General features: G+C 33.0%; 1 protein-coding gene across 1 annotated transcript in view; it reads left to right on the top strand.

Moving 5' to 3' along the window:
- Positions 1-27,859, top strand: part of LOC123545982 (cilia- and flagella-associated protein 46-like) — a 126,804-nt gene that overhangs the window by 45,250 nt on the left and 53,695 nt on the right. The window contains exons 27-40 of the mRNA XM_053550424.1: positions 111-282; positions 1,278-1,442; positions 2,350-2,420; positions 2,876-2,951; positions 3,203-3,247; positions 13,375-13,482; positions 14,001-14,160; positions 17,485-17,532; positions 20,161-20,340; positions 20,980-21,149; positions 21,476-21,682; positions 21,869-21,937; positions 22,419-22,666; positions 22,763-22,769. Of these exons, the coding sequence (XP_053406399.1) occupies positions 111-282; positions 1,278-1,442; positions 2,350-2,420; positions 2,876-2,951; positions 3,203-3,247; positions 13,375-13,482; positions 14,001-14,160; positions 17,485-17,532; positions 20,161-20,340; positions 20,980-21,149; positions 21,476-21,682; positions 21,869-21,937; positions 22,419-22,666; positions 22,763-22,769 (1,726 nt within the window). The remainder of the gene's footprint in view (positions 1-110; positions 283-1,277; positions 1,443-2,349; positions 2,421-2,875; positions 2,952-3,202; positions 3,248-13,374; positions 13,483-14,000; positions 14,161-17,484; positions 17,533-20,160; positions 20,341-20,979; positions 21,150-21,475; positions 21,683-21,868; positions 21,938-22,418; positions 22,667-22,762; positions 22,770-27,859) is intronic.

Genomic DNA, 27,859 nt, shown 5'->3' with positions numbered 1-27,859 from the left:
GCTTTAAAATTTTGCTTATTATTTAAATCTACCCCATTCAAAGTAAAATTTAAGATAAACTTCCACTACATAGACACAGTTCCTGTTATATTATACATGTTGTTTTACAGGTTTGCAATGAAGGCAGATAACTATGAGCTGGTGATGACTGCAGCGAGACATTACTGGAACACATGTTGTCCGCTGGTCAGTCAGCCAATAGAACGAGAGCTGCTCAGGGAACCAATCAGAATCATCCTGCAGTGTATTACAGAAACTGCTGACTCACAGAAGAAAAAGGAGGTGAGTAAAAGCTGTTGGAATTGCCCTCAGTTCTTTTCTTATAAAACAAAGAAAGTTATGGCTTTTTCTAGATACACAGCAAGTATTGTATTACTTGTCAAAATACATGGTAAACTGGAACCTGATTTAGTTCTGAAATATGAATTGTAAAGTACTTTTCCCGCCAACAACAGGAAACTCTTCAGTTTCTGGTCACTGTCTCTTCTGTTGCAAATCATTATTTTTATTTGGCTGAGGAAAACACAGTCAAGTTCAAAAGATCTCAAATCTGTTTGACTTAATGTCAAATTTAGTGTCTTTTTACATTGACATTGAGGACAGTCATTTCAAGCAGTTACCATTGAGTGAAATAAAAACAAAATATGTTTAATGAGAGATATAATTTCTCATGTAAATAACCAAAAGTTGCCTTATATTACTTCAACCCTTGCAGAGTAGCCAATACATAACTAATATATAATTTGATTTACAGACCTGAAAATCCTTTCTGCATAACGTAAATAGAAATATTTCTATAATTGGAGTAAAAATTACTATGGATATGATGTTTTTGTTGTTGAAAATTTTCAACCTCAGTGAATTCTGACATTGTAGCAATTACACAAAATATGCTTAGTCTAGTGTGTCCCTTCAGTTGACAGAAATTCCATTCTTGTTTACAGATGCACTTGTAAAATTATTATTTTTTATACAGAATTTAAAAACCTCATCATTAATTGGTGTTACATTCAAAATTAGCTGAAAGTAGTTTAAACCAAATTTGGCCATAACTTATTTGTCAGTATATCATAATCATGGTAAACCAGTAATACATGTATTTTTATGCTGATTAAGGGACAAAGAGAAGTTTTGCCCAAATCCCAGAATTTCTGTAGTCCATGTTTTTAGAAGAGCTTAAGACAGTGCTTTTAAAATGCTTCCGCTTCAGCAGATTAGCAAAACTACAAGAGGCTTAAATTTGTTAAATCTGTTATTTTTTATTGTTCATTTTCAAGGAAAAGACTGATGATGAGAAGAAAGATGAAGAGCTAAGTGAAGAGGGTGTAGGTGAAATAAAGGAGAAAGAAGAAAAGACTGTTGGTGGTATAGGAGCAGTCGAAGATGATCTTACACTCAGAGCTGCCCTGTATGGTGTCCTCTTCCAGTCCTTTGCGGATAAGGTAGGTAACACTATTTATGATCCAGTGTCAAAGACCTTGGAGTAATATAGTGTTGAAACTGTCTGTTCATCCATCATTCTGTCTGTCAATGTCCAGTTATTTTTTTATTGAGTTTTACCCTGTTTTGGACAGCAATATAAAAATTCATCTACAATGTGTAATCAACTTGTACTCAACTTTCCATCCAAATCAAATGAAACATAGTATACATCATCAACATAAAGTGGACCTAGATATATTATCAGGACTTACATGACAATTTATATTTTCTGGAGCTATGCCTCCTTTTAGACTTCAAAATATAAATTATCAAGTTTTTCATTCCTGTTTTCTCTTTTTTTCCTGCACAGTTTCAGTTATATAGAACAGTCAGTTAACAAATCCTCATTTCGTACGGAACTAACTTGTATGCAAATAACTAACAAATTTGAAAATGAATTATTAAATGAATGACCATAGACATGTTTATCATGTGTTAAAAAGAATATTTCCTACCTATGGTTTCTCATTGAGCAAAATGGTTGGTAGGTAACACTGTAATAATGAAATAGAAGGTACAGTTGAACACTTCAGAACAAGAACCTCTGAAAAGTGGAAATCTCTATAAATTTAGCAGTTGTCTTTGTCCAGAATAAGTTCCATCTAGTCCTCAAAGCTGTACTTTTTATATGATCTCAAGACAGAGGTTTCCAGGATTCTGGTGTACAGAAATTGTTGCTTACATTGAGCAATCTGTTACACAGTTTAAATGATGACCTTGTAAATTTAGCATTTTGTGTTTGTTAAGGAAAACAACAGTATTTTTTATCCATGACTCTTTTGGTAGCTGCATAATTATACTAATAGAAATCAGAAATAATGGATATCCATCCATCATTGAAATCGTTGTTTCATGTCTTTATTACAGGGAGAATGGGAAGCTGGATTACAGGCCATGGATCAAGCTATCACAGACATGCCTCGTACAAAACACAGGCTGTAAGTTTCTCTTTTCCTCTTTGACTTCAGATATGATGGAAGGTGCCTTAGTTGAAGTCTACTATGATTTAGCATAAAAAAAATACAAAAAAATGAAAATAAACAGAACTAGTAAATAATGCATCATGTAATCTTTAATAAAGTTTGCTTTATAGAAGAATGATGCTTACTCTGTTAACCCTTAGCCTGCTACATTTCTAAAATGGAATGGTCCATCATTCAATTTGGGCAATACCATTTATTATTTGAAGGGGTGTTTGTTGAAAATTTACTGACTGAATAGCGAACAGTGCAGACCATGATCAGCCTGCACGGATGTGCAGGCTGATCTTGGTCTGCACTGGTCGCAAAGGCAGAACTATTCGCCGCCAGCAGGCTAAAAGTTAATAGTAATCCATAGCACAGTGGTAACGATAGAGTTCATTAAAAAATCTGTAAAACATAACTTTTTTCAGGCTGATTTTCAAACATCGTGTTATAACCAAAGCCAAATTAGGAAGAAGTGTTGCCATGGATATTCAAAAGTTCAAGGTCAGTAAAGTTATGCTACATGTATACTTTTTACTCCTTTTCATTCTTAACTTCTCATGTGTATTTGTAAAGTAACATACTTTTAATGATTGTATGTCGTATGTTCTGTATTGTTTTGAATTCATATATTGGACCTAAATAAATCTGCAAGACTATAAATTTCAGAAAAGTTCTCTTAACTAATTTTTCAAACATTATAACTTTGGATATAAAACTTATATTTTCTGTTATTTTAAACTGTAATTTGTTAGAACGAGATGCGTTACCTTAATTCAAGTCGGTCAAAGAAGAAAAAGGTTTGTTATTGCACAGCTTTTTATGTTGTCATGGCAACAAAATCCCTCAAAACCTGCTTCGTGCTGGGTATATAAAACTTGTATGTAAAATGATATCAGGTGGGGCCTTATAGCCCAGCATTAGATAGTGAAGGTTATATATTGCAGTGTGAAGGTCATATTTGGCTGCTATATAGTCATTCCGTGTGTTTCACAAGTGACTGGTCTCTAGTGTTTATATGTATATGCTATGGTAGCAGTTTTTTACCAACCTTTTGCACTTCTACAAATCCTGGCCACTCTGCCTTAAACCAATAGTGAATACTCATTTCTTCTGCTCGACTATACCAGTATTTTACTGTTTGAAATCCCCCTTAATCCATCTTCTCCTATTTTATCATTACATCTTCAATGATTTCAACCTCAGGAGTATAGTTTTACAGTAAAAGTTTTAATAAATGCAGTTTGATAGACATTTTACATTAAAGAATATTCATCCTTCCAGTCTTCTTGAGTGGAAGTTTGAATAAAGGACCTGTATTTACACACAACAAATTTCATATTGATAACATATTCTCCAGTCTTTTAGAAATGTTCCAGACATTTCCAGCATCAAATCTCAATCTCTCAGAATTCTTACAGACATTTCCAGCAGCAAATCTCAATCCCTCAGAATTCTTCCAGACATTCCCAGCAGCAAATCTCAGTCCCTCAGAAATGTTCCAGACATTCCCAGCAGCAAATCTCAGTCCCTCAGAAATGTTCCAGACATTCCCAGCAGCAAATCTCAATCCCTCAGAAATGTTCCAGACATTCCCAGCAGCAAATCTCAGTCCCTCAGAAATGTTCCAGACATTCCCAGCAGCAAATCTCAATCCCTCAGAAATGTTCCAGACATTCCCAGCAGCAAATCTCAATCCCTCAGAAATGTTCCAGACATTCCCAGCAGCAAATCTCAATCCCTCAGAAATGTTCCAGACAATCCCAGCAGCAAATCTCAATCCCTAAGGAATATTCCATATATTCCCAGCAGCAAATCTCAATCCATCATAAATATTCCAGACATTCCAAGCAGCAAATCTCAGTCCATCTGAAATATTTCAGATATTCTCAAACAAAATCGCAACTGTCAGAAATATTCCATATATGCCCAGCAATAAATCTTGATCCCACAGAAATATTCCTAACAATATCAGCAGCAAATCTTTCAGAATAATTTGAAATATTCTCAGCACCATCACTTTAGAATTAAATCAGTTATTTCAAGCCTCATATCCTTCAGTATTATTTTATATGTAAGCACCAATAATAATTTGAATTATTCAAAAGAGCAATTATATCAAATGTTTTCAGCACAATCTTTTATCCTTTATAATTTATATATTCCCAGAAGTAGTAGTTTTAAAATTGTGCCAAATCAGTGTCTGTAATATTGAATCATATAGATTGTATCCAAATATTTTCTGTGCCAGTTTAAAGCTCTTCAGGTTTACTTCCAGAAGCAACTTCTAAGGCCTTAAAATCATTAAGATTGTTCTAAAATCAAATTTTTAGTCTTCATATTTGTTCCAAATGTTCCAGATAGCAAGGTTTACACCCATTTGAACTAGAAGTGCAAACCACCCTACTCACTCTGCTCAATTAAAAGATGCATGTGTGTTTGGTTATGGGAAATAGTCCATTTATTATGATGTACTTTATACTGTAAAAGAAGGTAGATTTGCATGTAAGAAATTCTATGTTTAATATATTATTGTAGATAAAGTTTGGTTTCAAAGTGATTTTGAATACCAACTCATTTTGATCACAGGTAAAGAAGTTGGTAGTTACTTGCCAAGTGAGTAATGTTAAAAGGGTGACTTTTATTGATTAAATAACCAGAAACAGTTAAAAAAATATTAGATACAGGACAGTCAGTCATGCTGAATGAATATGGGAAGTAACAAAAATTTATTTCACAGAAATACTACAATTTGCAGTATGCATTTTAGACATTTGTTATGAAAAATAATTGGTTTAAACGCAAAATTAAGCACCTGTATTTTGTTCTTTTGGACTGATCTACAGAATTGCCATTTTAGCCATATACAAGATATATGTTGTTGGTTAAATGTGTAACTTACTTGACAATTGTGTAAATGTATTCTAGAATATTGCATAATTAAGTTTAACTTCAGAATAGAAACATTGAGCAAAAATAGTTTTCAAATAGCCTTTTACCTTGAAAAAAGTGGTACGTAAACAACCAAGAAGATAACATTTTATTTTTGTTTTATAATATTAGTTTTTGTATATTTGTGCTTAGGATGAGTTGGTAAGTTTTAGGAATTTAGCATATCAGCAAGATATGGCAAGATATAGTGACATAGGTGGTACTGAATAGTTCAAGGCAGCATGAGTGTTCCCTGCCAGCATCTTTTTGTCAAAATGTATGTGCCTAAGTCTGTATGAATGTTGCTAGTCAATATGAATATTACTGTTTGAATGTTCCTTGTATAAATGAATATCCTGTATGATTGGTGCTAGTATGTAAGAATATATCAAGTCTGTATGGATGGTCCCAGTATATATGAATACCCTGTTGCAGAAATAATAGCATACTTGGTTTGAAGTCTTAATGAGAGGTAATGAAAAGTGTATGAATGGAGCCAGTGTGTATGAGTGGTCCCAATGTGTATGAATGTTCCCAATTTGTATGAATGGACCCATTGTGTATGAATGTACCCAATGTGTTTGAATGGACCCAATTTGAATGAATGGTTCCAGAGTGTATGAATGGTCCCAATGTGTGTAAATGGGCACAGTGTGTATGAATGAACTCAATGTGTATGAATGGTCCCAGTGTGTATAAATGGTCCCAATGTGTATGAATGGACCCAATGTGTATGAATGGTCCCAATGTGTATGAATGGACCCAATGTGTATGAATGGACCCAGTATGTATGAATGGGCCCAGTGTGTTTGAATGGACCCAGTGTGTATGAATGGTCCCAGTGTGTATGAATTGACACAGTGTGTTTTAATGGACCCAGTGTATTTGAATGGTCCCAGTGCATATGAATGGGACACAGTATGTATAAATGGACCCAGTGTGTATGAATGGGACCCAGTATGTATGAATGGGTCTCAGAGTGTGTAAATGGTTCCAGAGGGCATGAATGGAACCTGTGTGTATGAATGGACCCAGTGTGTATGAATGGGACCCAGTATGTATGAGTGGTTCCAGTATGTATGAATGGGTCACAGAGTGTATGAATAGAACCTGTGTGTATGAATGGACCCAATGTGTATGAATGGACCCAATGTGTATGAATGGAACCTGTGTGTATCTAGTCTGCTGTTGTCAGCTTAGTAGCATTACTATTGAAACTCGAGAATTTGAAGTCTGTCCAAGTATTTCATACATTTGAGTTAAACTTTCTGAGTTTAAATATGACATTAAGATGTATACTTTTAAACGTATTTGACTTAAAGAATTCAAATGACTGAGTTTCAAAGCTATTTCTTAGTGTAAAAATGTGTAACTGTAAAAGAAAAATGGATAGATCAACAACTGATAGAGCCTTGCTAGTTGTAACTTAAGTGTTTTGATGTTTAGATGTTACATTGTTTAAATGTTTAATATGTATGGATGGAACAAACTTTGGTAAGTGTTTGCTAAGTCTAGAGTCAATGGAAAACTATGTTGTGTTTCAAGGCAGGCAGAACTTTTTGAAATTGACAATGATTCTATGCTTATTGTAAGAATAAGGCTTAATTTTACAGACGCCAGTTTAGAAAAAAAATACTAGTAGGTAGTAAATCATTGTAAGAATGATTTGGTTAAAGGGTCAGGATTAGAATGTATAAGATATGATGCAGTAGTAAGTGTAAAATAAAGTAAAATCAAAGTGATCCATTGTGATAATATATTAGATCACTTAGTGCTGTCACATTAATAATGTAGAAAAGTCAAGTGAATTAGAAGGATTTGAGATGTTCTTTATCTTGTACTTTATATGAAATATCATACTGAATAATATTGATAAATAATTTTTAATATCTTAATTTTATACCATTAAGGCATTAGATATGATGTTATAGTCACCAGAAGAAGGCTGTAATGACCGAGACAATAACTGAGTTCATTATTACTGCCTTTTGTTGAATATCACATCATATCTGATGGCTTAAGAGTTAACAATTGTATTGTTATATAAAGCAGCATTTTCAGACCAAAAAGTAGGAACCAGCATCAATGGATTTATTAGCATTTATTAGTTTGACAGAATAGGAATAGTATGCAAAAATGTATAACGTCCTGTTTATGTCATTTAACTTAATATTGTTACTTTTTTTTCTTACATATGAAATACACTTTTTGAAAGCTTAGTATAAAAGGATTATTATAACAGTAGCTCGATCCGGAATGCTGTATTTGGTTCGAGTAAACTTTTGTTTCTTGTTTTGTTATTGAACGAAATCTTCAGTGTATGGAACTATGTGAAGTTTTATGTGTGCTATTTATAGAATTTTGTCAGGTCATGCATATTAATGAAAGTAGTCCGGCAGCATACAATACGGAAGGTACAATACGTTATACCTTATATACCGCTTGGAATATCCTTGAAACTGAAAATGATACTTATTCAGTGTGAAATGTAGAAGTTTTGACCAATGGATACGAGTTTATTTAGAGATGTAATAAACACTGCTAGCTAATTTAAAAAAATGAATATTTTTATTGTTTTAACCATCTGGAGTCATTCCTCTTGAAAAAAATGCAGGAATGTCCATCTGTCTAAGCAGATGATGAGAGCAGCAAATATAACAGTGTCTGTTAGAAGTAGAGCTGCTAGGTGGAAGTATTTCTTCCTAAAAATTGTTTGTTTCTATAGCTACTGTATCTCTCAGTTCCACTATTAACAGTGATTTTGAAAGGAAACCTGCTTAAGAGACCACCTATATTAGGCAAAACCTGTGTTATAAGACCATTTATTTTAGGTCCCTCTATAGTACATTTCATATAGATTGAACCTGTATTAAAAGACCACCTGTCTTATAAGACCACATTTTTGCTCTCACTTAAGTGGTCTCTTAAGACAGGTTTCACTATAGTCTGACAATTTTTTAATATTGGCTTTCAGATTTCAGGGTTTACCATGTCATATTTGTGTAGATACTTAGGTAGCAGACAGCTATATTATTGCATTGTAATATAACTAGATGAGAGGGTTGCAATTAAGACCAAAACAAAAAAGATCTGATTAAATTTGATATTATTGATTATTTTCTGACTGCAGACAGAATTGGAGGTCAGTTTAGAAACTGTTGAAAGTCATTTGGTTAGTTTATAGATATAGTGTAGATATATACTTCAAGCATTCATAAAATAAAGACAATTCATTTGTGGGGAGGGGGAGACATTGCAGTATTCTTTTGCTCATGTTCACCATTATGTCCATCGCTCTATTTCTTTGTTTGCCAGTCAACCATATGTTTTTTAACTGGAGTATGCACTTTGCATGATGATTTCCTGTGACTAGCAAACATCTATCATTTTTAGCTCGACTAATCAAAGAATAAGTAGAGCTATCCTACTCACCACGGCGTCGGTGTCGGCGTCGGCGTCACACCCTGGTTAAGTTTTTCGTACCAGTCCACATTTTGACAAAGTCTTTTGAGATAAAGCTTTGAAACTTTCAACACTTGTTTACCATCACCATGTCCAGTTATAGGCAAGAGTACATACCTCTGTCAAGCATTTTGACTGAATTATGGCCCCTTTTGACTTAGAAATCTTGGTTAAGTTTTTCGTACCAGTTCATATTTTGACAAAGTCTTTTGAGATAAAGCTTTGAAACTTTCAACACTTGTTTACCGTCACCATGTCCAGTTGTAGGCAAGAGTACATAACTCCATCAAGCATTTTGGTTGAATTATTGCCCCTTTTTGACTTAGAAATCTTGGTTAAGTTTTTCGTACCAGTCCACATTTTGACAAAGTCTTTAGAGATAAAGCTTTGAAACTTTCAACACTTGTTTACCATCACCATGTCCAGTTGTAGGCAAGAGTACATAACTCCATCAAGCATTTTGGCTGAATTATGGCCCCTTCTGACTTAGAAATCTTGGTTAAGTTTTTCGTACCAGTTTATATTTTGTGTAAAATGTTTGACTTATGGCTTTGAAACTTTTATATCTTGTTCAGTATTATAGTCTGTATCAAAAGGCAAGAGTACATAACTCTGTCATCTTTTTTGGCTGAATTATGGCCCTTTTTGAACTTGGAAATTGGTTCTGTTTTCGTATATGTCCATGTTTTGTCAAGACTATTTGACATATGGCTTTTAAACTTTGAACACTTGTTTATCATTATGATTTCCATTTGTAGGCAAGAGTACATAACTCTGACAACTATTTTGGCTGAATTATGGCCCTTTTTGGACTTGAATTTTTTGTCAAAACTATTTGAACTGTGGCTTTGAAACTTTTAACACTAGTATATCAACATGATTTCCATCTGTAGGCAAGTGTACATAACTCTGTCAGCTATTTTGACTGAATTATGACCCTTTTTGGACTTGGAATTTAGTTAGATTTTTCATACAAGTCCATATTTTGCCTAACATATAACTTAACATATTTGCCATCATGGTCTTGCACATTGCCATTTAGTGCAAGACTAATCGAAATCCAAAAATACAGGAACATTTTTTGTTTAATCCATATTTTTCTTTTGTCTGAAAATCTATGGAAATATTTTGACCCCATTCTTCAATCAATTCTTCGAATAGTCGAGCGCGCTGTCATCCGACAGCTCTTGTTGACAGATAAAATGACAAGGTTCCAGTGATCTTGAGGTTCTAAATCATTTCCAGTCAATAACTAGGGTTTGCATTGGCACACTTCAGTCTGACATCATAGGATGTTTACTCCAGTTGGTAGATAACCAAGATAATTTTGAGGTTAAAGGGCGTAATGATGGTACGGCCAGTATAGGTCAACAGTCAAGGTCTATCCATGAGCCAACAGTTGGTTTACAATCAATAACTGGAGAATGCTTGACATAAGACTACCAATGATATTCTTTGGTCAGTTACTGAGCTAACCCTTTATACTTTTTGGGCTCAGTATATCTAATCTTAAATTTGAGAAAACTTATACCTACAGCCATTGAACTGTACAGGTTGATTAACAGTGGTCAGTAGATTAACAGGGTGAAATCACTACTTTATGGAAGGAGCAAAAACTGTTATAATAATATTTTATGATGAATATGAATGTTTGAAGTATATGATAAGGGTGTGTTTGTTGTAAAATATTTATATATTTGACTTATCTAGTCACAAAATATTTTGGTAGGTTTCTTTGATCACCTTTGTTTTACAATATAAAATTGAATTTGGAGACCAGTCTCGGAATGCAGCCTTGCCATTTGTCAGTTTCAAAAGTGTTCTATAAATAGCCAGTCAGATGCTACTTCTGTGAGACTGGTCTCTAAATTCAGTTTCTTTGCTGGTTTCAGGCTGCATAATGTCTCTCTTTTTGTCACTGTTGAAGTGTCATAGATTGGCAGGTCTTTTCAGTCTCATTTTATTCCTTAATTATAGCTTTTGTGATCGCCCTGTGTCCGTCGTCGTCAGTCGTTCATCCATCCGTCGTCAACAATTTGACTGTTAACACTCTAGAGGTCACAATTTTGGCCCAATCTTAATGAAATTTGTCAGAATGTTACCCTCAATAAAATCTTGGACAAGCTTGATATTGGATCATCTGGGGTCAAAAACTAGGTCACCAGGTCAAATCAAAGGAAAAGCTTATTGACACACTAGAGGTTACAATTTTGGCCCAATCTTAATGAAACATGGTCAGAATGTTACCCTCAATAAAATCTTGGACAAGTTTGATATTGGGTCATCTGGGGTTAAAAACTAGGTCACCAGGTCAAATCAAAGGAAAAACTTGTTAACACTCTAGAGGCCACATTTATGACTGTATCTTCATCAAACTTGGTCAGAATGTAAATGTTGATGATCTTTAGGTCCAGTTTGAATCTGGGTCCTATAGCCTCAAAAACCAGGTCACCAGGTTAAATCAAAGGAAAAGCTAGTTAACACCCTAGAGGCACATTTATGGCCATATCTTAATGAAACTTGGTCAGAATGTTAATCTTGATCATCTATAGGCCAAGTTCAACTCTGGGTCAGGCGGGATGGGATCAAAAACTAGGTCACCAGGTCAAATCAAAGGAAAAGCTTATTAACACTCTAGAGGCCACATTTATGGCAATATCTCTATGAAACTTAATCAGAATGTTTGTCTTGATGACCTCTAGGTCAAGTTCGAATCTGGATTATGTGGGAACAAAAACTAGGTCACCAGGTCAAAAAATCAAAGGAAAAACTTGTTAACACTCTAGAGGTCACATTTATGACTGTATCTTCATGAATCTTGGTCAGAATATTAACCTTGATAATCTTTAGGTCAAGTTTGAATTTGGGTCATGTGGGGTCAAAACTAGGTCACCAGGTCAAATTAAAGGAAAAGCTAGTTAACTCTCTAGAGGCACATTTATGACCATATCTTAATGAAACTTGGTCAGAATGTTAATCTGAATGATCTAAAGGTCAAGTTCCAATCTGGGTCAATTGGGGTCAAAAACTAGGTCACCAGGTCAAATCAAAGGTAAAAATTGTTGATAATCTAGAGTCCACATTTATGATTGTATCTTCATGAAACTTGGTCAGAATGTTTATCTTTATGATCTTAAGGAGGATAAAAGTTCGAATCTGGGTCATGTGGGGTCAAAAACTAGGTCACTAGGTCAAATCAAAGGAAAAGCTAGTTAACTCTCTAGAGGCCACATTTATGACCATATCTTAATGAAACTTGGTCAGAATGTTAATCTTGATGATCTGATCTTTAGGTCAATAGGTCAGGTGAGCGATCTTGTTTTTATATTTAGAATATTTTGGCAGTGGTACGGATTTCATTTGGAATCATTTTAGCCAACTTGCATTTGCTTAAAAGTATGAATTTGGGTTCATAATTCTCTATTTTGCTTAAATGTTCCTTACTTTTTTCTGGGATGAATGCTTAAAGTCTGTTTTATTAATATATTTTTATTTTTATGCACCTGCTTAAGAAATTTTAAGACAGAGTTATCTTTAATAAAAAAATGGTTAAAGTTTGATACTTCAGACTTTCTTGTTAAAAAAGAAACAGATGACTGTTGTTTTTAAAGTTTGTACTTGTATGCAAAAAAAAATGAGTAAAAGAGAGTTAAAAAAAAAGATTGTATTTTCATCACATTTACTTTGTACACAGGGACTCTTTTTACTGTCAGTGTGCATTACATTTTTCTTTATTTTATAATTCAGTTTCACTTAGACATATTTTTTATGTACCCCAACATTTTTGGGGGGTACTTAGATTTGCTTTTGTCTGTATGCCTATCTAACTGCATATCCATCCATTTGATTGTCAATTTGTCCAAATTTGTGTTTTGCGTATCTCAAAAAGTATCTGACTTTGAGTTATGAAACATTATAGGAACTTTGTTTTTAGAAAAAAGTTTTTTTGTACTCTTTCAGTTTCTTTTGATTTATGTTTTTGCTAATGTTTTGTACTATCCTTACAAATTCCTCTCGCTCCAATACATACACACATTAATAAGGTAATATGAAATTTTACTTAGTCTTGCTGGTATGACCATGCAGTGACAGTAAGTTGGGGCACCAGAGACACAAATCTAGATTTCTCACAGATACCAGAAATTAATAGTCACAGTTCACTATATATATCTGGAAATGATTGTGTGAATCAGTTGATAAACTGACAGGTAGAAGAACAACTTTTAAAAATCTTTATTTCAGAAAAATGCTTAGTAAATGTTGCAATAATACATAATGTTATTTAATATGTGTAATTATTGAAAAATTATATTATGTCTGAAGTGGACTGGCTTGGTTTTATAGGTCACTTTTACCATATTACTTGACATTAACAATTTATAAGATTCTGATTTATAATATCCAATATAATATTCTTAAATTTTAACATGGCCGCAGCCAATTGAAAAGAAAAAAAATATCTGTTAAAAAGAAAGGAAAATATTTACCTGTGTATATTCTTTGTGTATTTATTATTCAGTTGTATATGTTTTAGGATGAGAGTGAGGACTATGTGGCACATATGTGGAGACGTGTTGCACTGATGTCAAAGGAGACTGCTGAACAACTACTGTCTTACCAGAATGCTATTGAGGCACTTAATGTAAGTACAGTTGAATGCTGAAGATAGACAGCCTAATCCTTAAATTATCTCAAAAATGTTGCATAGTTTCCTAGTTTTTTGAACAACAGGCAGTACAAACTAATGCACAACTCAGAGTCAAGCTATAAGTCTAGATTTAGGTATTGTGTTAAACATAAAATTGCAAAGGTAGGGTTGCATTTCAGTGACTGGTACATGATCATGAAGCAAGTTTTATATGTTATGCTCATAGACCCCAGTCATCTGATACATGATTGTGGAACCAGTCCTATATTTTGTACTCATAGACCACTGCCTGCTATTGTGGAAGTGGTCATTTACTCTTTTTGAGCTGTAGCTTATATTACTCAGACATTTCTGAACCCAATTAAGATGTAATCTTTTCAGCGTAAGAAAATGAGTATATTTATCACTTGTATGTAGATTTATTAGGGATTTATTCTGAAATGTTACTAGTCAATACTTATTTTGGCACAAGTTCCTTTAAAGTGAAGATGCATAATTATTCAACTATACAGAGTCAGAGCAATGAATGGTTGAAGATAGAGCTGTTGTTAGAGTTTGCCCAGTGGCTATGTGTGAAGGATTTCCCACTAGAGGACTGCACAGACCAGGTAGAGTGGGCTATAGACATGATGCAGAATATGCAGGCTGATATTGATGCTAGGAAAGAAGAAGGTAATTGTCAAGTGATTTTTCTTTTAAAAAGAAAAAACTTAAATGTATTTTGTTTGACGTATATTTTGCAATTCTGTATGATTTAGAGGCAATTTTTTAATAATCAAGTGGTGACTATTTGCAATTCTGAATGATCAAAAAATGAATATTTGCAATTCTGAAAAATCAAGTGTTGGATATTTGCTATTCTGAATTACCGATGGGTGAATATTTAAAGTCTTAAAGATTAGATTTCAGTTTTCTTGTTTTCTGCAGGCTGATGCGCCAATAATTTTATGTTCAAAGAACAGATAGAGCAAATAGTTGCACAAATTGTGGCTTATGTTAAATTAACCATTGACAATCTATACATTTGCTATGTAAAAAGGCTAATTGTAAAAACTACAGATTTTGCAAGTGTATTTAGTTTTTAAATGTGCTTTCTGTGAAAGTGTTGTAAAGTTTTTGTTGATAGATGTATGTATAAGGTATTTATTTTGTTGAGTACAATTTTCAGCTGCAATTATAGGTAAGATTTACAGCAGTATCGGAGGAAAAGGAACAGTTTTGTAACCCAGCATATCCTTTACATACAAACTTGTATGACAAACACTGCTTTGAAAGCTAAACTACAAAAAGAACATTTTTCCTTACCACTGCTAGTGTTATATGATTTTCCGTGAAAAAATAGACTTTTATCTAAACTGAAGTGAAAGGGTGAAATGAAATTTCATAGTGTCTTAATAAAATAATTACATGAGTAAATTACACCAATGTTATATCATCATATTTGGATGTATTGTAATGCTGAGTTACAAATGAAAAAAGAACACCTTGGTCTAGGGATGCATGAAGTATGACCTTGAAATATACGAATAATCTGTTTTATAAACTACATGAATCTGTTTTATAAATTGCATATTATGGAAATGCTTAAGTACAAATTCTCTGTTATACTATAAGAATTTTTGAAAGTCTGACTAGCAATTAAGGGAAAACAGAAAGAAAAGATAGTAAAAACTGTGATTTTTGGCTACATTTATTACCTTTGTTTTGGGTTGAATTTATAGGACAGATTTTAAGTTAACAGGTGAAGCTTTAAAAGATATTTTGATTCCTATTATTATTGTATCTGTCTTACTGCAATCTTTCATACAGAGTTGTTGCCCTTAGCTTTCATTCAAGGAGGTACAAATATGTTGCAAGGACAGCTACAGAACATAAAACTATACTGTGAAATCATTAATATTCGTGGGGGACTAATTTTCGTGGATTTCGTGGTTTATTTAATCCACAAAATTTAACCCCAACGAACAAGTAAAATTCGCATTCATTTAATGTTTGAAAGTTGAAATCCACAAATTCATGTCCCCACGAAATTGCCGTTTTGACCAAAACCGCGAAATTTCATGCCCACAAAATTAAATGATTTTACAGTATTCAAAACCTCCATGATGAGCTGCACAATCCTTATCTAGTATGACATTCCTCTGGATGATCTTTGGTTTTTATGAAGAAAAAAGCCAGAAGTAGTATTCAAGAAAACAAAATGCAAGCAAAAAAACTTGATACTAAAGGTATCAAGCTTTAATGAATTAGAATGTAAAGCACACTGAGTCCTTGATATATATCCATGAACAAGCCATATACATAATAATTAGCGAGTAAAATATTAAACAAACATACAAGGTTGTGTAAAATATACATTTGGTTGGAAATATTTCTACTGCTTTATTATGGTCAGGTTGCCTTGTTATGACCAGTTACCAATGGATGAGCAAATCAGAGAACTGTACTGTGAAATCACTTAATATCAGTTAAAGCAGTTAGTTTTGAGGATATAAAATTAGGGATTTTAACTTGCTTATTGGGGTCTAATTTTCTGATTTGACTTGACCAAAGTCTATGAAACTTACCCCCCCCCCCCCCTCCTCCCCTTATGCACATACTGGCAAGAATGATATCACAGAATCAGGTGCTTAATGTAATATAAACCAGAAAGGGATCTATCTAAATGCATGTAAGCTTGGGCAGAATGAAAAGACAACTCTGTATGAGGGGATTGGTTTTACCCATGTCTATGCTGTTTGTCCCTCCATTATATACTCCTTTGTTATCATAAATGTCCAATTGTTTATAGAGGTGTTGGTTCAAACAAGCTTGCTTTTTGCATTCATGTATATATTTAATGCACATTTTATTCGTGCAGATTCACATAAATATTCATTGTGTCCACATTGTTCCATATTTATTTTGATTTTTTTATATCAAAAGGAATAAAAAATGATTATCTGAGTCCAGTAAGTTTTTCTGTTGATAAACAGGGCCTTAATTTTTGTGCCATTCTTTTTTCCTTTTTTGCTCGACTTTTCAAGAAAATGTAGAGCTATTGCATTTGCCCCAGTGTCGGCGTCGTGGTTAAAGTTTTCGATAAAGTCAAATATCTCTGTTACTATCAAAGCTTTTGATTTGAAACTTAAAATATTTATTTACTATCAAAGTCTACACCAGGAGAAACAATCCCTATAACTCTGATTGAATTTTGACAGAGTTATGCCCCTTTTTAACTTAGAATTGTTTGGTTAAAGTTTTATATAACATCCAATATCTCTGTTACTATCAAAGCTATTGACTTGAAACTTAAAATAGTTATTTTCTATCAAAGGCTACACCATAAGAAACAATCCCCATAACTCTAATTAGAATTTTGACAGATTTATGACCCTTTTACAGGCAAAGCTCTAATTCAGAGTCAAGCACTGAGAAAAGTCAAGCATGCTGTCTTACGGACAGCTCTTGTTAAATACTTTCTTTGGGTTTTTTTTAGTTGAAACAAGAAACTTCTTATTTAGATATAGCTATAATTTGTTAATACTGGTAAAATATTCTTTTTTTGAATTTAAAGGAAAGGTATAAAAAATCAAATGGATAGTACTTTCCAAAAGAATGCATGTTCTCAAGATATAAAAAAAGAATGATATAAAGAATCCTTTTCAGTCCTATGACCTGGTGTATAATTACACTTGTCCATCATATTACATTTAATAAAACGTAATGATTTATGTAAAATGTGTAGTTCTGGTCAAGTCATCAGCAACTTTTTTAAACAAACTTTTAATCCCTTACCAGACTTTAAGAATTTCCATTCTGTCTAACGATGTGCAAGCAAAAATATAGATAAATGGTGGAAATGTTTGATGTTCTAGGTTTAATGTTTGACTTTGAATGTTGAAGAATAAAGTCCAAGAATTAATTTTTTATTTTTAAATGTTAATATGTTACACATGTTTAGTAATTATGTTGTATGATGTGTGACTATATTGTGTAATGTTGTATCATCAACAGAAGCAAAAGCTGCTGCAGAGGCTGCTGAAGCCAAGAAAGCCACTAAAGGTATGTATTGTCACTTCACTGTATTGTTTCCGCAAATTCTTTCTCCATAGTCTGGTTGTCATGTTTCAAAAACTGACCCTTCTTGGTAGTTCAAAGACCTTTTTAATATCTTTGGTCATTTGGTCTATTTATTTATCTGGTCATTCTGCTCATTAGCCATTTTGTCTATTCATTTGTGTTCTGTTCTTTCCTTTCCTCAGATAATTCATGTCGGGAAGTTGGCAGTTACATGCGGAGAACAGGTTTGTACTGGTACAGAATCTAGGAACACTGGTTAGGTTAACTGCCCGCCGTTACATGACAAATACTGCTGAAAAACGGCGTTAAACCCAAAACAAACGAACAAACAAACTGTTCTTACCTTTAGCATCTTCATTTTGTTAAGATCTCTGTTCTGTGCAGGAGCCTCTTAATTTATTCTTTTCACTGGCCTGTCTGTTAAACTTAGGAATATCTTCCTTTTGTCCTTCATCATTTTCAGTTTACTGATGACATCTTCATTCAGTATTCATTTTGGTATTGAATTCTTCTTTCTATCTTTTGACTTCTTCATTCTGTTAATTATTGCTCATATTGTTCATTTACCTCTTTTTAGCTCACCAGAGCCAAAGGCTTAGGGTGAGCTATTAGGATCAGTCACCGTCTGGCGTCCGTCCGTAAACTTTTACTTTTAATGACATCTCCTCATAAACCGCTTGGACAATTTCATCCAAACTTCACAGGAATGTTCCTTGGGTGAAGCTCTACAAAGTTATTCAAAGAATTGAATTCCATGCAGAATTCTGGTTGCCATGGCAACTGAAAGGAAAAACTTTAAAAATCTTCTTCTCAAAAACCAGAAGCCCTAGAGCTTAGATATTTGGTGTGAGGCATTGCCTAGTGGACCTCTACCAAGTTTGTTCAAATCATGAACCCGGGATCAAAATTGACCCCGCCCCAGGGGTCACTTGATTTTACATAGGAAAATCTTAAAAAATCTTCTTCTCAAAAACCAGAAGCCCTAGAGCTAAGATATTTGACATGTAGCATTGCCTAGTGGACCTCTACTAAAGTTGTTCAAATCATGACCATGGGGTCAAAATTGACCCCGCCCCAGGGGTCACTTGATTTTACATAGGAAAATCTTCAAAATTTTTCTTAAAATAAACCAGAAGGCCTAGAGCTTAGATATTTTACATGTAGCATTGCCTAGTGGACCTCTACAAAATTTGTTCAAATCATGACCCCCGGGGTCAAAATTGACCCCGCCCCAGGGGTCACTTGATTTTACATAGGAAAATCTTCAAAAATTTTCTAAAAATAAACCAGAAGGCCTAGAGCTTAGATATTTCACATGTAGCATTGCCTACTGGACTTCTACAAAATTTATTCAAATCATGACCCCCGGGGTCAAATTGACCCCGCCCCATGGGGTTACTTGATTGTACATAGAAAAATCTTCAAAATTTTCTAAAAATAAACCAGAAGGCCTAGAGCTTAGATATTTCACATGTAGCATTGCCTAGTGGACCTCTACAAAATTTGTTCAAATCATGACCCCCCGGGGTCAAAATTCACCCCGCCTCAGAGGTCACTTTATTTTACATAGGAAAATCTTCAAAATTTTTCTAAAAATAAACCAGAAGGCCTAGAGCTTAGATATTTCACATGTAGCATTGCCTAGTGGACCTCTACAAAATTTGTTCAAATCATGACCCCCAGGGTCAAAATTGACCCCGCCCCAGGGGTCACTTGATTTTACATAGGAAAATCTTCAAAATTTTTCTAAAAATAAACCAGAAGGCCTAGATCTTAGATATTTGACATGTGGCATTGCCTAGTGGACTTCTACAAAATTTGTTCAAATCATGACCCCCGGGGTCAAAATTGACCCCGCCCCATGGGGTTACTTGATTGTACATAGAAAAATCTTCAAAATTTTCTAAAAATAAACCAGAAGGCCTAGAGCTTAGATATTTGACATGTTGCATTGCCTACTGGACCTCTACAAAAGTTGTTAAAATCTTGACTCCCAGGGTCAAATTGACCCAGCCCCAGGGGTTACTTGATTGTACATTGGGAAATCTTCATAAATTTGCTAAAAATAAACCAGAAGGCCTAGGTCTTAGATATTTGATATGTAACATTGCCTAGTACACTTCTACAAACTTTGTTCAAATCTGATGATGATGACCCCCGGGGTAAAATTGGCTCTGCCCCAGGGGTTACTTGATTGTACATCGGAAAATCTTACAAAAAATTTCTAAAAATCATCAGTTTGACATTTGAAAAATGTAGCTCATATTACTCTGGTGAGCGATCCAGGGTCATCATGACCCTCTTGTTTTTCTAAACATTTACATCCTCTGTCTATTCATATCTCCTATTTGTTCTCTTTTGCTGGTCATGTTTTTATACTGGGTGTTCACTGGCATTTTTTGTTGTTACACTATTTTGTGAATGTATATTTTGTTAAAGATTAGGGCAGACTACTTCTGGAGAACTTTCTTAAGAAACCACAGTATCTTTGTTAGGAATGACACCATCTTACTTATAAATGCTTTCACTCGGATGAATGAGAAAAACTTGTTAAAGGATGCCAGAGATATGTATCTTGCTAAAAATATTAAATGAGGTGTACCTTTCTAGGAGGAAAGAAAGACAAGAAGGGTGCACCACCTCCTAAACCTAAAGTACCATCTGCCAAGAAGGAGAGAACACAGGTTAAAGACAGCATCAAGGAGAAAGAAGGCAAAGATAAAGGTGATGGAACAGGAAGTGACATAAATGCAGAGGATATTGTTCCTCAGGCCAGGGAGGCTGTTATAGGTAGGGTTTATATGTTTGTTATGGTAAAAATGAAACATATTAATATTAATAGATACATGTGAGAATTACTTCACTTTGTTTATGGAATAGTTGTTGATATTTAAATAATTTTGCTTATGAGTCCAACAGCATGATAGGTGAATGTTGTGTCAGTTTAGCAGTCTTGTTTTTCATGGATTTAGGAAAATCCAAGCAGTGAGTAAAGGATAATGGCAAATGCATGAAATTTGTAATATTCAGTCCAAGTTAAAATGTTTTTATTCAGTAAATAAAATGCTGAAAAGATTGTTTGAAAAATATTTATTGAATTTAGAAATTTAGTAAGCTTATGTATTTCTTAAAATTCATTCAATTCAGTTTAAAAAAAAAGCTCAGAGAAATTCATTGTCACAGACACTTTGTCATGTGATGAGATGATATTACCTTGGAGGTGGGATTGAAGTAAATCTTGTATAAACTGTAAAAATTGCAAGTAAACTGATTTTTAATAAGTCTTGATTATATACAGTATGATAAAATAGATATGGTTTTATTTGATAAAACTGCAGTGATATGAATTCATAGCCAAGACCTTAATTTGGAAGTATAATAGTTTATTAATACTACTGGAAAATGAATGTATCACACTTAATTTCACAGGTGTTTTACCAACGAATCCCTCACTGAAGATTCAGGAGATCACAGATATTAAGGTGCTTGATGGTCTGATACGTGCGCACGTGCTTCTTGCTGAGATTGTAGGTCGAGGATTACCCCAGTATGCTGACTACCTACTCATGGCACATGCTTATCTCATGAAACTCTGGCAGGTATGTACACTTTTAATTTCACTATTCAGAAGTTAATCATGAAATCAAAACACAAGAACAAACTGTAGGGGAAAAAAAATTCAAAAAATGAGTCTATAGACCTGATATTGATTTAAAGGTACATAAACCAAAGAAATTGAATGTTTTTGAATCTCAAAAAAAATATAAAAAAAATATGACAGATCAAATATTACACAAAATTACATGTGAAATCATATTAGGCAAATAAAAAGGGAAAATCAGATGGAATAGCATGTACTGTGTATTAAAAATTTGCGTAGAAGTCAAAGGTTGTGTGAGACCTAAAAAAATATAACATAATGCAGGTGACAGTGAAAGTATCAGGCCCCACAATGAAAGAGATCCTGAAGAACCCTCCACAAGCCATTGAAAAAGATCCCAAGGGGTCAGCAAAGAAGAAGGATAAGGGGGCAGAAAAAGCTCCAGTGAAGGAGAAACCAAAACGTAAAGGACCATTAGACGTGATACCAAACACGCTGGAAGAGTGGGCAGTATATGATGTTCCTGACGAGGTATGTTTGATTGTATTACAATGTTCATTTCAAGTATCTAAATATAATAGTGCATTACATAACAATGTTTTATGTTTTTATATTGTAAAATTGAGAGGAAAACAATTGTTCAGTGATTATTGTCCTCATATTTCACTGTGCTATAACTATATAACTGACACATTAAAAATATTGTTTAATTTACAGGTAATTGAGGCATTCAAGCATGAGATGATGGAAGAAACTGGCATTAATAAACACACAATTGTTAAACCTGTAAGTAAATTTTTCTCTACTACATTCTTCTTTGTGCATTTATTCAAAAATTTCAAATGTTGACATTATTATATCTGTCAGTCTGTTTGTTCGTTTCCAGATGTGTTAGGCTATAAGGTATCTCATTTAACATTGGTATCCGACACAATTCTCCATCTTAGGTAGAATCACTTATTTCCAGCCAAGCCCACAGCTGGTGTCATATTTACTTTCCTAGCATTGAGTCTAGGCTGATGCTAATACAGTGTAAAAACAGGTCCAAGTGGGAGAAAACACCCAGCACAGAACACTATCAGTCACAACCAGATTGCTGGCAGTATAGTCCTGCCTGCTTACTGCCTCACTGTTTTCCATTGTTGACATTTGATTTTCTGTCTGTCTGTTTTGTATTCCAGTTGGTAACAATGTTATTTTTAGCTCTATATGTTATATTCCAAATATTGCCATTACATTTTCTGTCATTTTGTGTTACATATTTCAGATGTTGACATTGCATTATCTTGAGTCTATGGTGACACAGTTGAGAGATATTGGGTATAATCATCTCACGTTGCCCATCCTTGCATTTGAAGATCTTCTGTCTCGTGATCTGCTGCAGAATGATTCACTCAAGTTTCTAGTGCATAATCGTGCCTTGGAAGTGTGTCTAGAGCTAAACCTGACAAATGGATATACATTCCATGAGAAAATTGTCGGACCAGTCAATATTAATGATGCTGATCAGGCCAAGTAAGGAATTTTCTGTTGCAAAGACAACATTTTCTTGCCTACATAGCTTGACAGATAAGGATATTCTGAAAGTAGATTACCTTATCTTTTCCTTAGGGAAAAGGTATGGTACATTCACACTCTGATGATATAATTATGGCATTATGAATAATATGAAGAGTTTCATCATTTACTATATCTTTGAAAATTTTGAAATGGTGTACTGAATCCTTCCTGCTTTATCTAACCAGGTTGAACAAAATCTTACTTTGATTTAGTTAATTGAAAACAGAAAATTACGATACTTTGAACTGAAATTATTTAAAATATGTTACTTTTTATTCCATATTACTCGACATAAAATAAGAACATGTACCATTCTTTGTCTTTTATTTATCTCATTGTTATACTGTTAAATGTTTTAAGATCATATAACACATTATGACGAACAAATGACTTAAAATACTTGATTTCTAAATTAATATATTCTACATCTGCTAAGGTAAATGCATCAATAGATCTGAGAAAAACATTGAAAAGTTAAGTTGGCATGTTTTTGGCCGCTCTATCTTCAAGCGAGAGGAGACCAGGCGCAAGCATGAGACAACACGCGATGCGATGACCCCTAAAAACCGCAGACGGCACCCAGCACACGGACCACACCCGAATGTATGACAGCAGACCTCAGCTCACCACGGCTCCGCACCAAAACGATGCCACGAAGCAAGTCAAGAGCTGCTACCAAACACTCAGTGCTAGAAAGCTGTCTGATATATGTCTGTGCTAAAACAAGAACGACAATATTGGCATTATTGTCCACGAAAACGGCACGCGTTAAATATTCATGAGACAGCCCAATTCTTCAGCTAGTAAAACTAAAATACGGACTGACCGGGCCTACCACACAAAACACCAACTGATGCACCCCAGACACACTTCACCTTGCAAGAAGCAACGCAACATAGGCACCACACAACATTATAGTGAAGCATTACAGACAACGGAATGCAACCAGGGCCTCACCAGTACCATTGTGATGCATTACAGACACTTCATATCGCAAGAAACAACGCAACATAGGCATTACCAACACTATAGTGAAGCACTACGGACAACGGAATGCAACTTGGGCCTCACCAGTACCATAGTGATACATTACAGACACAACCTAGGTTTCGCCAATACTGTAATTATTCACTATAGAAGCTTCACTACGCAAAAAAGCAAAGCAACCTAGGCATCACCAGAACCTATAGTGGTGCACTACAACCACTTCACAAGCAAGCAACGCAACGCAACGCAATGCAATCTAGGACTCGCCAGTACTATAAGGACGAAATCCTAGTGACCCGAAGCAACTTCAGGTCAACCAACCTTAAATAGCAAGGTGCATCTTTTGCAATGAAAAACCTTTGGTGCACTGTTTAAGACAATAATGCCCTTGTGATAGGCCCGATAAAGGCAAACATAGCTTCACCAAACTGAGCGGACCGTGTCCATAACTGACAGACGACAACGCAAGTTTTCATTTGAAAAAAAATTTTTAAAATAAAACCCTATAATTTTTTTTTTTTTTCCCGGAAAAAAAAATCTTTCAATATAAAAAAATAAATTAATGGTTTTTTTTAAATTGAGTTTAAAGTTTGTTAAAAATTTTCTCCTCTTTCACAAGAAGGCAAGCAGAAACACTTTAATTAAAAAAAACCAAAATTTTAAAAAAAACCCCAAACAAAAACAGTTATTTTTTTAAAATTTAAAAAACCAAAACCTTTTTTTTTCCCAATTTTGCCCCCAAAAAGTTACAAAATTGTTACAACTTTCATGCAAATCTGTAAAACCGGGGGAAAAAAAAAAAAGGATTTTGTGGTACAAACCCAAAAATTTTGAAATGAAAAAAAAAATTTTTTTATAAAAAAAATTTTCGGTCACCCGGGTTTTGGACAAAAAGACAAACACTAGGGAAGCTTTGCTTTTGTGAAAGCCCGCCCTAATTTCCTAAGTTTAACAGTTTTATTTGGGTTTGTCTTTTTTGGGGAATGAAGAACAAGATATTTTTTTTTTTTTTTGGCTGAGAAAAACTTGGGGCTTCACCCCCCAAACCCCAATTTTGCCCCCAAAATTTAAATTTTCACTTGAATTATCCGAAATTTGGGGAAATTCCCACAAATTTATTGACTCAACACTCCGAAGGGAGAAAAGTCTTTTTAAAAAATTTGTAATAAGAAGAATTCATGCGGGTTGTAACTCCCCAATTCCCCCTTTTTTTTCCCAAAGGGGTTTTTTATTTTTTAAGCCCAAAGGGGATCCCCGAAATGAAATGCCCACCAGAACCCCCTGAAAAAATTTTGAAAAAGTTTTAACTTTTATATTTTAAATCCCGCAAAATAATGCGCTTACGAAAACCCCAAAAAAAACCCCGGTTTTTTTTTTAAACTAAGACGAAAAAATTTTCCCCCCTTTAAAAAAATTTTTCAAAATGCCCCCTTTAAGGAATAATCCAAAATTAAAATTCGCCCGAAAATTTTTTAAAAGGGGGGAAAGAAAAATTTGGAAAATAAAACAAAAAAAAAATTATTTTTTTTAAAAACCCAAAAATTTTTTTAAATAAAAAAACATACAAAGCCCAGAAAAGATATATTTACACCCCAAAATCCTGAAATTTATCAACATACAAGTTTTAAACCCCAAATCAAAATTTTTAAAAAATAATTATTATTAATCCCCCCAACTTTCTTGAACTTTTGTTTTTTCCTTTTTATTTTAAAATTGGTTCGGTTTCCGGGGTCAGTGGATACTGATTCCGAACCCCCTTGGGCCTTTTTTTTTTCCCTTTTAAATAAGGGGTTTTAATTTTCTCAAATTTCCTTTTTCCCCCTTTTTTTTCCCCCTTTCGTTTGGGCAACCCTTTGGGGATTTTCTTTAAAAATTTTTAAATTTTATCTTTATGAAGACATGTAAAAAAATTTTTTTTTAAAAATTAAAGGGTTTTTGAAAGAAAATTTAAAAAGCCCTTTTTTTTTTATCGAACAACTGGCTGGTTCTGGCTCGCTCATGCAATCGTCTGTTTAAAAAAAAGGAACCTTAACTAAAAAAAAAAAGGGCCCGTTTAAAACCCCCTTACCAACAAAATTTTAAGTCTCGAGGAAAAATGAAATTTTTTAAAAAAAATTTATTAATAAAATTTTTTTAAAATAATTAGAATGGGGGGGGGGGGGTTTTCCCCCTTTTTTTTCTTTTTTGTTGGGGGAAATTTTAAGGGGGAAAAAGAATTTTTTTCCTAAAACCCCCTTTTTACTTTGTTGTTAATTGCTTTAATAAAATGAAAATTTTTGAGTATTGGGTTTTTCCTCTTTTCACGGAAACCCCCTGAAAAATTTAAAAAAAAAGGGGAAAAAAAAAAAATGGAAAAAAAACATTTAAATGCTCGCCAAACAATTACCAAAGGGAATTAGGAAAAAAAACAGCCACCACGGTATACCTTTTTTCCTTGTATTTTTAAAAAAATTTTTTTTAAAAAAAAAAAAAAAAAAAAAATTCATTTACAAAATTTTTTTTAAATTTTAAAAAAAAACATTTTATCTTTTAAAACTTTTTTTTTCAAAAAAATAGGGAACTCCCTTTAACCAACCAAAGATATCCAAAAAAAAACATTTTTTAATTTTAGGGTAAAAAGGGAATTTTGGGTTTAAAAAAGCTTTTTGCTTTAAATTTTGGAAAGGGGGTTTTATTAAAAGGGGAAAAAAAATTTTTATACTTTTAAATTTGGGGTTTTTTTAAAATCTTTTGAAATTTTCCCCTTCAGAAATCTTAATCGGGAAAAAAATTTTTTTTAAATGGTTTTTTTTTAAACAAATATTCCCTTTTAAAAAATTCTTTTTTTTTAAAAAAAACCTTTAATTGAAAAAATTCTTTTAAAAAAAATTTTTAATTTTTTTGCAATTTAATAAAATTTAAATTATTTTTAAAAAATTCCATTGAAAATTTGAAATTTTTGGGGGGGGGTTGAAAATTTTGGAAAGGTTAAATTTTAAATTTTTTTTTTTAGTTTTTGATTAAGGCCAGAAAAAGGTTTGTAAAAACCCAAAAAAATTTTCAGATATTATTTTTTTTAACCCCAAAAAAGGGAACGCTTTCTAAAATATTTAAACCCCATAAAAAAGGCCTATTTTTTGGTGTCGCCATTTTTAAAAAAAAAAAAATTTTTTTTTTTTTTTGCTTTTTTTTAAAATTTTTTAAACAGGTATACCCCCCCAAAAGAAATTTCCTGAACCCTTTTGGGGTTTTTTTACCCCTAAAAAACCCCTTTTTTGCCAAGGGTTTGAAAACTTTGGGACCCCCAAAATGCCGAAAATCATTGCATTTTTACAAAAAGTTTAAAAATTTTGATTTTTAAAATCCCAAAAAAAAGCATTTTTAAAAAAAATTTTTATTTCACCAAAATTAATAAGTTATTTTTTTTTTTTTCAAAAGGGTGAAACTTTTCTTTTTTGGAAAAGAATTCCAAGATTTTTAACCAAAAACAAAATTTTTTTAAAAAAATTTTTAGAAAAAAATTTTTATATTTTACTAAAAAATCGGAAAAAATTAAAATTAATTTTTTAAAAAAAATTTTTGGGGTTATCTTTTTGGGAAAATGCAGGCTTGTACCATGGGGAATTAGTACGAAAACAATTGGGTGGAAAATCCAAAGGAAAAGAAAAAAAAAAATTGGAAGTTTTATTTTTATAAAAAATTTTAAAATTTTTTACTCAAGGGAAATTTTGAAAAAAAAAAAATTTACCGGTAACGGGAAACCCCGAAAAAAAATGATATTTTTAAAATTTTTTTAATTTTTTTTTTTTGTTTTTTTTTTATAAAAAAATTTTTTGTAGTTTTAAAAATTTTCCCTGTAATTTTTTAAAAAGTGACCAATTTTAAAAATGTAAAAAATCAAAAGGTTAAAAAATTTTAAAACCCCAAAAACCTAAATTGGTGTTTTCTTTGAAAAAATTTTTTAAAAAAAATTTTAAATTTGGGAAATGAAATTTTTTTTAACAAAAATCAAACCCCTTTTTAAATAATTTTTTAAACCCCTTTAAATAAATTTTTTAAAAATTTTTGGTTAAAAAAGTCGTATGAAAACTAATATAATTTATCAAAAAAAGTTTTGAATTTTTTTCTTTTCCTTGGAAAAAATTTCAAAAATTTAAATAAATAAAAAAAGGTTTAATTTTT

This window comes from Mercenaria mercenaria, chromosome 9, assembly GCF_021730395.1.
Source record: "Mercenaria mercenaria strain notata chromosome 9, MADL_Memer_1, whole genome shotgun sequence".
NCBI classification, from domain to species: domain Eukaryota; kingdom Metazoa; phylum Mollusca; class Bivalvia; order Venerida; family Veneridae; genus Mercenaria; species Mercenaria mercenaria.
This window is presented reverse-complemented; position numbering and strand designations above follow the sequence as displayed.